The sequence below is a fragment of the Coregonus clupeaformis genome, chromosome 6 (assembly GCF_020615455.1).
Source record: "Coregonus clupeaformis isolate EN_2021a chromosome 6, ASM2061545v1, whole genome shotgun sequence".
NCBI lineage: Eukaryota > Metazoa > Chordata > Actinopteri > Salmoniformes > Salmonidae > Coregonus > Coregonus clupeaformis.
The window spans coordinates 48,163,597-48,179,032 of record NC_059197.1 but is presented as its reverse complement, the minus strand read 5'-3'; the positions used below and the strand labels follow the sequence as shown (position 1 = coordinate 48,179,032).

At 43.7% G+C, this 15,436-nt stretch overlaps 1 protein-coding gene across 1 annotated transcript; it reads left to right on the top strand.

The window, feature by feature from the left end:
• Positions 1 to 4,950: 4,950 nt before the first annotated feature.
• Positions 4,951 to 13,591, top strand: mpzl3 (myelin protein zero-like 3). Its single transcript, XM_041878826.1, has 6 exons — positions 4,951 to 5,172; positions 7,265 to 7,431; positions 11,244 to 11,457; positions 12,039 to 12,195; positions 12,587 to 12,656; positions 12,800 to 13,591. Exons 1-6 carry the CDS (start codon positions 5,103 to 5,105, stop codon positions 12,878 to 12,880), a joined length of 759 nt encoding a protein of 252 aa, XP_041734760.1. The 5' UTR covers positions 4,951 to 5,102; the 3' UTR covers positions 12,881 to 13,591.
• The last annotated feature ends 1,845 nt before the right edge of the window (positions 13,592 to 15,436 follow it).

Genomic DNA, 15,436 nt, shown 5'->3' with positions numbered 1-15,436 from the left:
CCCTGAGAGCTTTCCTTCCCTAACCAACTCTAGTCGCTCTTGTTGCAGCTTGATTTTAGCACGCTCCATATCCTGTTTAAATTCCAATTCCCTTTCATATTTTACACGATCATGCTCCATTTTAGCTTGTTCATGCTCCAGCTGTAACAGAAGCAGTTCTTTCTGCTGTTCAAAAGAAGACTACTATGACTAACCGATGGAGCGGTCATTGTAACATATCGGGGAGACAACGTGTCCTCAGCAGAGGCTGCCCCAGTGGTAACATCCAGAATACCACTCTCCATCAAATTGGCCTTCAATATTAACCTAATAGAATTTTTTTGGCGTTTATCACTAATTTCAACTTTGTAGTGTTCAGCAACCTTCAACAGCTGTTCTTTAGTACATAATTCTAACAGTTCTTCTGATGGAAAGCGAATGAACTCATCTACATTAGACGCCATAATCAGGAAAAAAATATATATATATAGATCATAATAATCTTGCTCAACCCCTCTGCTGAGCACACCAGACACAAGAGAAATGACAATCACACCGAGCACCACAGAAGAGAGCTGGGATATGGAGCTTCCCCATAACCTACAATAACTCAACCCTAGTCTTCGTGTGGATTCGCGGTGGGTAATTACGCACTGTAGCCCGCTGGCAAGGAATTAAACCCCCAGCACGCTGGTAGATTCCACCAAGCCACGGATGTGCCCCCGAGACAACTGCTCAGTCCACAGACACCACACAAAAATAACAAACATTTAACCATGCCCAACGTATCCCAAAACAAAACACGTCACTAAGCCTATCAGGGGAAAAAGCTATAGCTCCGGGTAGAAAATGTCACTACCCTACCCAATCTCCCACTGAGGTACACAGCCGATTGTACTCACCTCCTCAGACCGATGCCCCAACAGCGAGTAGAGCAAGAGTTTCCAGGCTGGGCAGGGACTGAAACTAACCAATGTACTCTCTCCAACGCAGTACACAACCCAAAGGAAACCAATACTGGGCCTATCAAACTCAAACAAACTCACAAAATTTACAAAAAAAAAACCTACAGAATTGAACATTAACTCCACGTTCTCCCAAACACAACCAGTTCAATATCCCAGACGAGCCCCCACTTGTCACGAACCAGCTCAAGTTCGTAACAAAAGGGAGACACGTGGAGACAAGGAATACTTAAAGTATATATTTATTAACTAAAGTAAACTAACTGAAATAACAATGGGGTGTGTAATCAGTAATCAGTAGTGTAAGTGAGTGTTTGCTTGCATAAATGTAATATGGAAAAGTGTTGAGAAGTGCCAAAGCAAACAACCCAAAAAGGCCACAAAAATATCACAACCAAAGTCAAAGTATCTGCCTGGAGAGAGTCTCCTCAATGAATGTGGAAGAGGTCCATTTATGCTGGGACACACCCGGCCCAGGTGTTTCCCATGTAGCTGACGACCCTCCCAACTCCGCCCACCGGCATCCTAATAAGGAAACAAGAGCAAAGAGAGAATACGGCAGACAGAGTGGGAGGGTCGTCACAAAGGCCATAAGCAAACAAGAATATGCTCATCCAGAGCGGCGCTCTTAGTGGCCGGGGACTTTAATGCAGGCAAACTTAAATCTGTTTTACCTCATTTCTATCAGCATGTCACATGTGCAACCATAGGGAAGAAAAACTCTAGACCACCTTTACTCCACACACAGAGATGCGTACAAAGCTCTCCCTCGCCCTCCATTTGGCAAATCTGACCATCATTCTATCCTCCTGATTCCTGCTTACAAGCAAAAACTAAAGCAGGAAGCACCAGTGACTCACTCAATATGTAAGTGGTCAGATGACGTGGATGCTATGCTACAGGACTGTTTTGCTAGCACAGACTGGAATATGTTCCGGGATTCATCCAATGGCATTGAGGAGTATACCACCTCAGTCACCAGCTTCATCAATAAGTGCATCGACGACATCATCCCCATAGTGACCGTACGTACATATCCAAACCAGAAGCAAGAGAATACCGCTTTCAAGGAGCGGGATACTCATCCGGACGCTTATAAGAAATCCTGCTATGCCCTCAGACGAACCATCAAACAGGCAAAGCGTCAATATAGGACTAAGATTGAATCCTACTACACCGGCTCTGACGCTCGTCGGATCTTGCAGGGCTTGCAAACAATTACGGACTACAAAGGGAAACCCAGCCGCGAGCTGCCCAGTGAAGCAAACCTACCAGACAGGCTAAATGCCTTTTATGCTCGCTTCGAGGCAAGCAACACTGAAGCATGCATGAGAGCACCAGCTGTTCTGTACGACTGTGTGATCACGCTCTCCATAGCCGATGTGAGCAATACCTTTAAACAGGTCAACATTCACAAGGCCGCGGGGCCAGACGGATTACCAGGACATGTAATCAGAGCATGCGCAGACCAACTTGCAAGTGTCTTCACTGACATTTTCAACCTCTCCCTGACCGAGTCTGTAATGCCTACATGTTTCATGCAGACCACCATAGTCCCTGTGCCCAAGAAAGTGAAGGTAACCTGCCTAAATGACTACCGCCCCATAGCACTCACGTCGGTAGCCATGAAGTGCTTTGAAAGGCTGGTCATCAACACCATCATCCCGGAAACCCTAGACCCACTCCAATTCACATACCGCCCCAACAGATCCACAGATGACGCAATCTCAATCGCACTCCACATTTCCCTTTCCCACCTGGACAAAAGGAACACCTATGTGAGAATGCTGTTCTTTGACTACAGCTCAGCGTTCAACAGCATAGTGCCCACAAAGCTCATCACTAAGCTAAGGACCCTGGGACTAAACACCTCCCTCTGCAACTGGATCCTGGACTTCCTGACGGGCCGCCCCCAGGTGGTAAGGGTAGGCAACAACACATCTGCCACGCTGATCCTCAACACGGGAGCCCCTCAGGGGTGCATGCTTAGTCCCCTCCTGTACTCCCTGTTCACCCACGACTGCGTGGCCAAGCATGACTCCAACACCATCATTAAGTTTGCTGACGACACAACGGTGGAACTGTATTGTTGGTTAAGGGCTTGTAAGTAAGCATTTCACGGTAAGGTCTACACCTGTTGTGTTCGGTGCATGTGACAAATAAAAATGGATTTGATTTGATCTTGGGTCAAAAAACTATTCAATGTCATGGTATGATTGCTGCAATTTTCTGTTACAAGGATTATTATTATCTCAACCAATACATTGGCATCTTAACCAATATATTGGTTATCTCAACCAATACATTGTTTGGATAACAGTTTAGTTGTCTTTATGTCTTATAGTAACTGAGTAGCTACTTTGGTATGTCAAACATTTTATTACTCAGATAAAGATAGCAACTAGATAAGCTTTTGGCTGTCATATCAGTTACTAGTTACTATGTAATTACACAAATACAACATAAGTCTAATTTTATGCTATTTGTTAAACTTAATGGGATTTTGATCAATATTTGTGTTGAAGTGTATAAGAATGTAAACCTAGATTTGGGATTAAGACCTGTCTGTGTCCTGAGTCATTTAATCCTTCACACCTACTGAACTACACAAGACATGACTAGTATAACACAGTTTGGTTAAAATGAATGAAAGGAATGTTGGTAGGCCTAAGCCTTTTCCTTGAACAGAAAGCTGGACAGACAAACAAACAAACAGTCATAATCTCATAATCATTCCACACCCAATGATGGGTTGTACCAGGCACAGACAGTGATGAGGAGGTAAACCTCAGTATTTCGTAAAAACATCACCCTATTGGTACACTTTGTCCCATGGTACTTTTCATCACAGCACTGCACATCTACATACACCTGGATAATCAGATGCACAGTCTGGCCGTTGGATGTTGTAGCTAAACCCCTTTTATTAGTTTCCCACATCTGAAGAATCAGCCCTCTGTTGATCGTGCCCCCATGGAGACAGTGATAAGTAAGGGTCCATTCATTCTCACTGGGAAGGTAGAACTGAAATGCACACTATTGTACTAAACAGAGGTCTCTCTAAGCATACACATTACACAAACACAAAGCAGCACTGTTGGAAACACACTCAGGTAATACCCAGAATCCTTCACGTTTGCAAATAAAAGGACATCCCTGAAACTCTGTCCACGTAGAAATCTGATTATGGGATGTAATTCTCTTGTCGGTGTAGGAAGTGCATGCCCCAGGGATGGATAGTGGTTCACTACAGACGTAATGGTATCAGAATTAAATGAAGATAGGAATAACTTTAAAGGGCTCTTTAACATACACAGGGGTAAACTGTGGTAGTACTAGACAAATAAATAAATATATCACCCATTAAGGATAATGAGAAAGTTAAAGACGGGGGCTCTGGGACAGGGGTATTGTTCTCTAGGAATAGCTGGCCGCTCCCACAGGGTAGCCAGAAGTTTACAGAGAAGGATGTTTGGCTGATAAGAGAGGAGGATTAGACACACAAGGTCACATAAGGTGATGAGTGGCATTGAAAGAGGTTTGGGAGTGAAAACATTTCATTTCACTGTCATATTCAAACTCCAATGCTTTCCAATTGGTTGATGTTGCTACTACAAAGACATGACGAAAAGCACATTGCCAATGTAAAAATCATCAAGGCCCACTCAGGTAAGTGCAAAAAATGACGAGACTATTATTTTGCCTGCTCAAGCTCCTCAGCTTCATTCTTGTCAGTGCTACATAAACTCATTGCTCTTTTATTGAATGTAAAAAACGCACTAGGAATCTGATATGCCAGGCCAACGATGGTTAATAAATGAAGATAGTTCACTCAGGCCGTTTACCATTGGAAAAAAAGGTCAGTTTCAGTCTACTCCCATAGACAGCAATGCCTAGTCTACTTAGTTCATTGACTTTCACTGAACCAGAAAAAAACGAGTGGAAAAACTGCGAGTGGGGTGTCTCGCTTCCTCTTCCCTCTTTGGCCAGGGTGCGCAGCGTCAGCAATACTTCCTGAAACACCTGTTTTTCAGGTAGTGCACAGCGGAGAGAGTGAGTCACACAAAAAAATGGACGACGAGTATCTGAAACGCAAAATTTGACTAGACTTGTCAATTTATTCTAACTTTTTCTAAACGCCTACCTCATTCTATTAAAATGGTTCGGCAACAACATAGGAGTATACGTTTGAACATTGTCGTGCTGCTGTATTTAATGGTTTGTTTTGGTGAGTACAACTTCTCATTTATCGAGCTCGTTTTCAATGTCACAGACCAACGAATTTGCGACACATATGAAACACACATTCGGATTGTGGGTGTTTTTATAGAATCCTGAATTTGTATCCTGTATAATTGTGTAGGGCTACTTTTTTTTCTTTTTATCCTACAGACTAATTCCTTATGAATTATTGTTAGAATTATTATGATTTATTATAATAAGCTACATGTTTACCTTCACATTTAACATAATATATTACTATGTATTTATACAACCTACAACATTCTCATTTGGCTACTAACGTTATGTATCCATTTGTGAATAGCCACTACCAAATAATTATACTGCATGTTCACAACAAACCAAATTGCGCCTGAGGCCTGGGTTCCTTACAACAGGAATGCAGTAGCCTGTCATGTGAAATTCATGAGACCCATGGCTTTGAATTGCTTTTTTCCTTGTTTTCAATTTCACTCACGTTTTGTTATTGAGTGTAAAGTAGCCTGCGTCCAATGCCAAGCAGCCATTATCTATAACTGATAATATTACTCTTGGGTGAGGTCTACTGACGTTGATCAGATTTATATAACTACTGGTTGGACAGTAGGAGGAGTCATTTCCTGTATGTTTGAGACATATGGGGATACATGCTATGGGCTCAATGGGTTGCCAACTTTCCCATCAACAATTAGAATGTCAACCGCTATCAAGCATCTGCTGCTCCAAAGGCTCTTCAGCTTGAAATATATATATATTTTTTATTAGCTTGTTCATTCTTGGTCCACTTTACTCCAAGGTCTATTGAAATAGCGCTGGATGTCTGCATACCCTATTAACCCTCTGATTCTGCTCTGTAATTTTATTTTATTTTAGATCACTCAAATATTTGTAGATCACAGTACTCAGACTGTCTCTGTGTCCTTAGAGAGAGAGAGTTTTTTTAGGTTTTTTTTAACGTTCCTTTGAATATGTGTCCTTCACTTGTCTCTGTGGAAACGGTGTAGGAAAGCTTGAAAACATCTCTACTTGCTCCAAGGTAGAAGAATTGTAATATGTACTGTTGAAATCTGAATCTCTGAACCACATGCAGACCTACAGTATGCCGGATGTTAAATGATACGATTGCATTTCTCTGTGTGGGTTGGAGTTCACATGGAAAATACAGTATTGAATCTGTGGGGGTGGGCCTGTTTTGAAATATAACACACATAATGTAAATGTTTAGTCTTTTTTTAACATTGCACAATGCTCATCACGAGGAATATGACTACTACTGTAGGCTGTGTCGTTAATGCCATGTTTGCTGATAGTTGATGGAAAGATCAACAGCTGTTGCTGTTTGCCTGCCAATCCAGGAAGTGGTAAAGGATCATTTTACATGTGCCACTTGTACACATACACAATTTGTTATGGAAATCATTAGAAAATCAGCTCCTCCTCAATTTCTACACATTATACAATGGGTATGCAGTATTTGTTTTCTAGGCATATTCTAGGCAGATGTGCATTGCATAGGGGCTACCTGAGAAAGTAGATTTAATACCTCAGCTATTAAATGGTTGAGATTTTAATTCATTGCTTGGAATGCTTTTGGTTGTTATGTCTGTATGCTGTCAATGCCAGACTCTCAATGTCAATTAAAAGATAACAATGTAACAAGGAGAGCAAGAGAGAGAGAGAGAGAACAAGGACACTGTTACTGCTACAACTATTATTGAGTCATCTAGTAGTCTTTCCCATGGAAAATGCATTAGATTGTGTTCATTCCAATTAATGTCAGGCAGTGTAAAGGTTTGATGTTGCCATCTGGGTACTGGGTTAATACTGGGTCAACAATGTGGGCCTTTGGGGGTACCTTTGACCTTTGACATTGTGATTATACACAATTGTAAAATAAGAACTTTAGCTTTATTTTGTTTATTTGTATTTTGTTTATGTGAACTACCTTGCTCCCAAATTATTGATATTTTGACTTCCACATTGTATTTTGTTCCCAACTGGATTTCACTAAAAATATTCAGTACAATTGTCTGCCCTTCCTCCTCCTGAATCTATCTTCCTCATCTGAACACCCCCCTGCTCTGTTGTCTCCCCCACAGTGCTGTGCCATGTGTCAGCCATAACAGTGAGCTCCCCTGCAGAGGTCCATTCTGTGAGGGGCGATGCCGTCACCCTTACTTGCACCTTCACCTCCAACAGCCGAGCTACTAGCCGTATGTCAGTGGACTGGTCCTACAGGCCCCAGACTGGAGGCCCTCCGCAGGCAGTAAGTACCCACCATAGAAAATGAATCAGTATATTAAGTTGATTGTTAATAAAGCACACATTGAATGAAGAATTCTTGTGCTTTTATGTCCTGGCATGGGTACACTCAATATGGCTGCCGCCGGCCCACCCATCCCGATACGTTGACTTGAATTGTAATGCCCGTTCTAGTAAATATATATTTATATGGTACCCTTAACCCCTGGGAATATGACCAAAAAAAATAGGCAGTTAGGGGCAGGAATCAGGATCACTCTTCCACATCTTGGTGATGTGGTAAATGTATGTTAAATGTATGCCTCGAGCTGGAAGTTACGAGTCAGGTCTCCGACCCCAAAGCTCCCCTAGATCCAATTTCCTTGTCGATACTCTGAGCGGCTGACCACGTAAGTTTTTAATTCCATTTGAAGTGGCCGATAATGTATACGCTATGTAGTTGTTGGGATATCATATCCTATAGGAGCTCTCAGCGCTAAGTTATGGCTAATGTGCTGTGGCTCCCTTAGGAGCTGTTGGTTTAGTCATTAAGATGTAGTAGTCAGGCCTGCAGCTGTGTCAGTGTTAGCAGATAGAGTGGGCTGTTACGTCACTAACACAAATTCTTTATCCTAGGGGTGTGTCTGCTTGACTGTATAAGCATAGCTGGGGTTGGTCAATACCAGAGTATAGTGGAAACCAACAAGATCCTTGGTTTCATTCCTTCATTTACTTGAACAAGTTTGTTCTGTGCAACTATAGACACATAGTGAAACGTGCAGAACTTTTCGCTGCATAGCCCAACAGAGCTAGCCAACACAACAGAGCTAGCCAACACAACAGAGCTAGAGAGTGAATTTGTCTCTCATGGCATATTTGTTTCCATCCAATTTCATTAGTGGATTCGGCCACTTTTATTGCCACAATCATATATCAAAAGGAACAGTGAATAAGCATTTGAAAACTAAATCAGAAATATAATTTACCAGTCAAGGCTTGAGAACTATGAATTGGTGGTGTGCTTCAGTCTCCCTGCATAATTATCAATATCTTGATGAGAATTCATTTTCAGGACTGAAAGGCAGCTCTAAATGGCTAATGACTCAATCATATATCAGTAGTAACGTATAGCGATGGAGGACTTGGATGGCTTGTGAGGAGTACACCACATCAGTCACTGGCTTCATCAATAAGTGCATTGATGATGTCGTCCCCACAGTGACCGTACGTACATACCCCAACCAGAAGCCATGGATTACAGGAAACATCCGCACTGAGCTAAAGGGTAGAGCTGCCGCTTTCAAGGAGCGGGACTCTAACCCGGACGCTTATAAGAAATCCCGCTATGCCCTCCGACGAACCATCAAACAGGCAAAGAGTCAATACAGGACTAAGATTGAATCATACTACACCGGCTCTGACGCTCGTCGGATGTGGCAGGGCTTGAAAACTATTACAGACTACAAAGGGAAGCACAGCCGCGAGCTGCCCAGTGACACAAGACTTCCAGATGAGCTAAACCACTTCTACGCTCGCTTCAAGGCAAGCAACACTGAAGCATGCATGAGAGCACCAGCTGTTCCGGATGACTATGTGATCACGCTCTCCGTAGCCGATGTAAGTAAGACTTTTAAGCAGGTCAACATTCACAAGGCCGCAGGGCCAGACGGATTACCAGGACATGTACTCCGAGCATGTGCTGACCAACTGGCAAGTGTCTTCACTGACATTTTCAACATGTCCCTGACTGAGTCTCTAATACCAACATGTTTCAAGCAGACCACCATAGTCCCAGTGCCCAAGGACACTAAGATAACCTGCCTAAATGACTACCGACCCGTAGCACTGACGTCTGTAGCCATGAAGTGCTTTGAAAGGCTGGTCATGGCTCACATCAACACCATTATCCCAGAAACGCTAGACCCACTCCAATTTGCATACCGCCCCAACAGATCCACAGATGATGCAATCTCTATTGCACTCCACACAGCCTTTTCCCACCTGGACAAGAGGAACACCTACGTGAGAAAGCTATTCATTGACTACAGCTCAGCATTCAACACCATAGTGCCCTCAAAGCTCATCACTAAGCTAAGGATCCTGGGACTAAACACCTCCCTCTGCAACTGGATCATGGACTTCCTGACGGGTCGCCCCCAGGTGGTAAGGGTAGGTAACAACACATCTGTCACACTGATCCTCAACACCTCAGGGATGCGTGCTCAGTCCCCTCCTGTACTCCCTGTTCACCCATGACTGCATGGCCAAGCACAACTCCAACACCATCATTAAGTTTGCCAACGACACAACAGTGGTAGGCCTGATCACCGACAACGATGAGACAGCCTATAGGGAGGAGGTCAGAGAACTGGCCGTGTGGTGCCAGGATAACAACCTCTCCCTCAATGTGACCAAGACAAAGGAGATGATTGTGGACTACAGGAAAAAAAGGAGGGCCGAACACGCCCCCATTCTCATCGACGGGGCTGTAGTAGAACAGGTTGAGAGCTTCAAGTTCCTTGGTGTCCACATCACCAACAAACTATCATGGTCCAAACACACCAAGACAGTCGTGAAGAGGGCACGACAAAGCCTATTCCCCCTCAGGAGACTGAAAAGATTTGGCATGGGTCCTCAGATCCTCAAAAATTATTACAGCTGCACCATCGAGAGCATCCTGACTGGTTGCATCACCGCCTGGTATGGCAACTGTTCGGCCTCCGACCGCAAGGCACTACAGAGGGTAGTGCGTACGGCCCAGTACCTCACTGGGGCCAAGCTTCCTGCCATCCAGGACCTCTAAACCAGGCGGTGTCAGAGGAAGGCCCTCATAATTGTCAAAGACTCCAGCCACCCTAGTCATAGACTGTTCTCTCTGCTACCGCACGGCAAGCGGTACCGGAGTGCCAAGTCTAGGTCCAAAAGACTTCTCAACAGCTTCTACCCCCAAGCCATAAGACTCCTGAACAGCTAATCATGGCTACCCAGACTATTTGCTTGTATAAGACATGAGCAAATCAATACAATATTAATTTAAATATAATTGCCCATGATCCATCAGGTTTTTATTTGGTGAGTCAGTACCGTTACGGTAACCACAAAGCTTTTAACCACACCCTAACATTGCACCCTGAGAGCCGGTTTCCCGGACCCAGATTATTCCAGAATTGAAAATCATCGTCAATGGAGAATCTCCATTGAAAGTGAGTTTTAGTCCAGGACAAGCTTTAATCTGGGTCTGGCTCTGAATGTTTCATAGGAACTTGGCTGTGTATAATCTCCATTTGGCTAGGTGTAACCTGTCTGAGGTAGGCCTAAGCATTTGTCTGGGTTGACTGGGTGCAGTGATAAGATTTACTGCGCTGTCAGTATCAGCCCTCTCAGCTCAATGGCTGTCTGAACTGAAGTGCCTCCAGGAGAGCCCAGCCCATACAGAGCTATAAAACAATATAACTGTTAAGCACCATTGATTGTTAACAGGCCTGCCGTGTGTTCGTCTTTGTGTATATTTTCCTATGCCGTTTATTCCCTATGTGTAGTTTGTTTTCTTCAATGTGGCTCTTTGACACTTCTTATTGTCTATTTGTCTGTGTATTACGGTCTGATGAGTACAACCCTATTTTAGCTTCAACTTTATTCAAACCCCTATTCGAAACCAGTCCCAGTCTTCTATCCCCCCTTACTTTTCGAAACACGGTAATGGTTAGTGTGATTGATGCAGTATTTCTGTTGTCTCTGTCTTGTAAAGTGGCTCTGTAGTTGCCAAGGTCTGAGTAACACTGTCCTAACCCTATGCCCAGAGCCGTCACAATCTCTCCTCTTCTCTTTGTTCCTCAGTTCTTCCACTTCTCCTCTCTGGCGTTCCATCCGCAGGATGGCCAGTTTAACGGGCGTGTGAAGTGGCTGGGCAGCCCGGCCCGGGGCGAGGCCTCCATCCAGCTCCTCAACGCCTCCCTCAGCGACAACGGCACCTACACCTGCTCCGTCAGGAACCCACCCGACGTCCACGGATCCCCTACCTCACAGACCGTCCTCACTGTGATGCCCAAAGGTGAGGCAATTCCTCAGAGAAATTGATATTTAGGGCCATGCATTGATGTTAATGGGACATTTGAGCACATTTTCCAGTAAGAAAAAGTCAGGATTTTGCCCTTAATTGAGAGGCAGGAGTTTAGGATGTGTTAGTAAAGGTGATTGTGGGTTCACCCTATTGACCTTAGGAATGATGACGTGTAGAACATGACTGTGTGGGAATTGGGGAGATTTACTTCTCATTGGGCAGTAAAACCTACTACCTCCTGTTCAATACTGGTATAGTCGGGCGCATATTTATTGGTGCCTTTTCAAAGACTTATACAGTAGATTTAGGTACATGTGCTCTACATATTGAGTCATATTTTTCACAAAGCTAAAACAATCCCTCTTTTAAAAGCTTTTGAGCACAGGGTGCAGATTCATTTGACAGGTTTATTAAAGCAATTGTACACGAGAGGGCGTGTTAAATTACTTTTTTAGCACGGCTGTGCTAGGTACGAGGCAGATCTCGTACCTAAAGAGATCGTGGAATCTTTACCGTCTCCTGTTTGTGCTGATATTGAGTGTGTATGTAATTATGAGGAACCCTCTCCACAGTGCCCGCGGTTCGCTTTTCGGACGTGGCGGTGCTTTTAGCCTTCATCCTGCTTCCTTCCACAATCATCACGCTGGCTCTGCTGGCTCGCATGTGCTGCCCTCCGAAGGACAAGAGCCAGGTCCAGGGCTACCACTCCCCCATTGAGGTCACACACGGGTGAGTGCATTTACTCCTCAATCAGCGCACCAGTTCTTCAGGGCCTCCTACACATATGGACATATGGCTTTAAAGAAGTGATGGTTTCTGGTGAAGGGAGCCCCCATCCCTTACTTGCTGAATGGACATTATGGCTTTTTCTCAATAAATCTTTCCTTGATTCCTTGCGTCCTCTCTCCTCGCCTCCTTCTCAAAATGCGTTGGAGAAGAGAGTCCAAGGGGAGGGGCAGTGGACCATCTCCTTCAATACGATTGAGAAGGAGCTGAGCAGAGAGGATGCAAGGAGAGAGGTGTTGAGGAAAGATGAATTGAGAAATGGCCTTGAGCCAATATAGCAAATTACTAATGCAATTTGATTTAACCAATTTGAACTCTACCATCTTTGTGACAGAGAGGAGCCTGGCTTCAAGCAGATCCACCACAAGGAGAAAAACATGACATGCTGCGACCTATATTTGCTGGTATGGCACTTTTTTGCTCATGAATTACTTAGGGGCACATGTCTCGCCCGATCAATTTCATACTCTAAATTTTACATGTAGTCTACGTCTGACAATATGAGATGTCTATAAAATATTTATGTTACCCCAATTCCTGTCCCTAGGATTCCGACGATGAGGATTACTACACCCACAAACCGAGGCCTCCGGCTCAGGGAGAGACCATGGCCGAGTCTCAGTGCTAGACACCCCTGGTGGCGTTGGTCTATAAGGACAGCGTCCCCCTCCGTGCCTTGCCAATGGGAGGGGTTGGCCGGAATTCTCGCTTACACTGTTTGTTAAAAATGCCAAGATTCCTGGACTTGGTTCTGTGGAAGGGGCAGTCTCACACGTCATTATCCACACACACACACACACCCACACACACTCACACACTCCTCCCTTCTCTCATGGCTTGTCCACAGCTGATTCTACTGGTAGGATAGACATGGATCCGGTGCCTGACACACGGACACACACACGTACGTTTAGCACTATACTCTAAACATTTCTGGATCGATTTTCTTATTATGAAGGAGATGCGTATATTACTAAGTTATTGTCTGCTTTATAACTTTTGTAATTTAGAATCATTGTTTTTGTACAGCTGTTATGCAAGTTTTTGTTGAACTATCGATCTTTATGGAATCTATTGCTAGAATTCTAGACAGTCTTTACCTGTGGCTACATCTGCTTCATTGAGTCAAATTAATATCATTTTAAACATATCTTTCAGAGTTAGTGTTACATCTGAACCCGTTGGTATAACTACATTCAGGAGTGGACCAATGAGGTTGAATGAATTTAATGGATTTGATTTACATGTTGGAATTTGGATGTACAGTGTAGTGAATGTTATTGAATGCATGTATGTGTAAATTAAATTAGAATTATGCTTAATAAAATACGTAAATGTTCTTGTCCATTGGTAAAATGGTTTGTTCATTTACCATGTAAGTTGAACTACAGCACATTTTCAATAATGTTGGTCTTTAAACCTTATGTGACTTGAAATCCCCATCCATGTTGCTGATGTGAACTACACTGAACAAAAATATAAACGCAACATGTAAAGTGTTGGTCCCATGCTTCATGAGCTGAAAGTTGACAGGTGTGGCATTTCAAGAAGCTGAATAAACAGCATAATCATTACACAGGTGCACCTTGTGCTGGGGACAATAAAAGGCCACTTTAAAATGTGCAGTTTTGGGGAGTATTTCTGTCTGTAATAAAGCCCTTTTGTGGGGAAAAACTCATTCTGATTGGCTGGACCTGGCTCCCCAGTGTGTGGGCCTATGCCCTCCCAAGGCCACGCATGGCTGCGCCCCTGCCCAATCATGTGAAATAAATAGATTAGGGCCTAATGAATTTACTTCAATTGACTGATTTCCTTATATGAACTGTAACTCAGTAAAATCTTTGAAATTGTTGCATTTATATTTTTGTTCAGTATAATAACCAAGAGCAGTCCAATAAATTAGTCATGAGAATATTATATTTTTATAATAAAATAAATAACTTGTCAGATTCATTCCTCAGTCCAATTGATTTTGTCGTTTCATCCTAAATTATTTACAATACGGTGAAATAATTGTTATTTCTACCCTGTTTGAACTACCATGGCAACACATTTGTGTTGGATTCAATGATTGATATAAATCAGGGTTCTTCAATTCCGGTCCTGGAGGGCCGAAACACTTCTGTTTTTTATTTCTACCTGGTAGTTAATTGCACTCACCTGGTGTCCCAGGTCTGAATTAGCCCCTGATTAGAAGGAGAGGATGAAAAACAGAGGTGTTTCGGCCCTCCAGGACCGGAATTGAAGAACCCTGATATAAATCTAGAACAGGGTTCTTCAATTCCGGTCCTGGAGGGCCGAAACACTTCTGTTTTTTATTTCTACCTGGTAGTTAATTGCACTCACCTGGTTTCCCAGGTCTGAATTAGCCCCTGATTAGAAGGAGAGGATGAAAAACAGAGGTGTTTCGGCCCTCCAGGACCGGAATTGAAGAACCCTGATCTAGAAGGACCACTGGTTTATGCTATTGAGTGTAACTGTATTACAGTTTGAACATCTTGATGAACAGTCTGGCCTTAATGGCCATGTACTCTTATAATCTCCACCTGGCACAATCGCCACCCCTCAGAGCCTGGTTCCTCTCTAGGTTTCTTCCTAGGTTCCTGCCTTTCTAGGGAGTTTTTCCAAGCCACCGTGCTTCTACAGCTGCATTGATTGCTGTTTGGGGTTTTAGGCTGGGTTTCTGTATAAGCACTTTGTGACATCTGCTGATTTTAAAAGGGCTTTATAAATACATTTGATTGATTGATACAGTCCAAATAATAATAATAGATTTGAGTGGCTGGCTGGCATGCAGGCCACAGTGGTGGATGGACGTCTCAGTTGAATATTGTAATGATTTCCCTGTGAGGAGGGGATGTGGCACATGTGAGGACAGAGCAGAACCCCCTGGATCCTGTCTTCGTGTGTCTGGAATCTGCTCACCTCCTCTCTCTCCCCCTCTCTGGTCAAAAGAGGGGGTGGGGGCTCTCACCACAGTGTGCGTTGTGCCTGGTCATCACAGCAGATTCTGCGCAAATTTGGTCAGAGAGGAGGGAATGGAGCTTGGCTGCTGCCACACCCGGCCTTCCTCCTCTCCTCCACGGCCACGGCACTGTGAGAGCTGGGAGTGTTTCCATGTGAACAGAGCACTGAAGAGAAATTGACGTGTGTAAGCATTATCACTCTGTTTCACACATCCTCA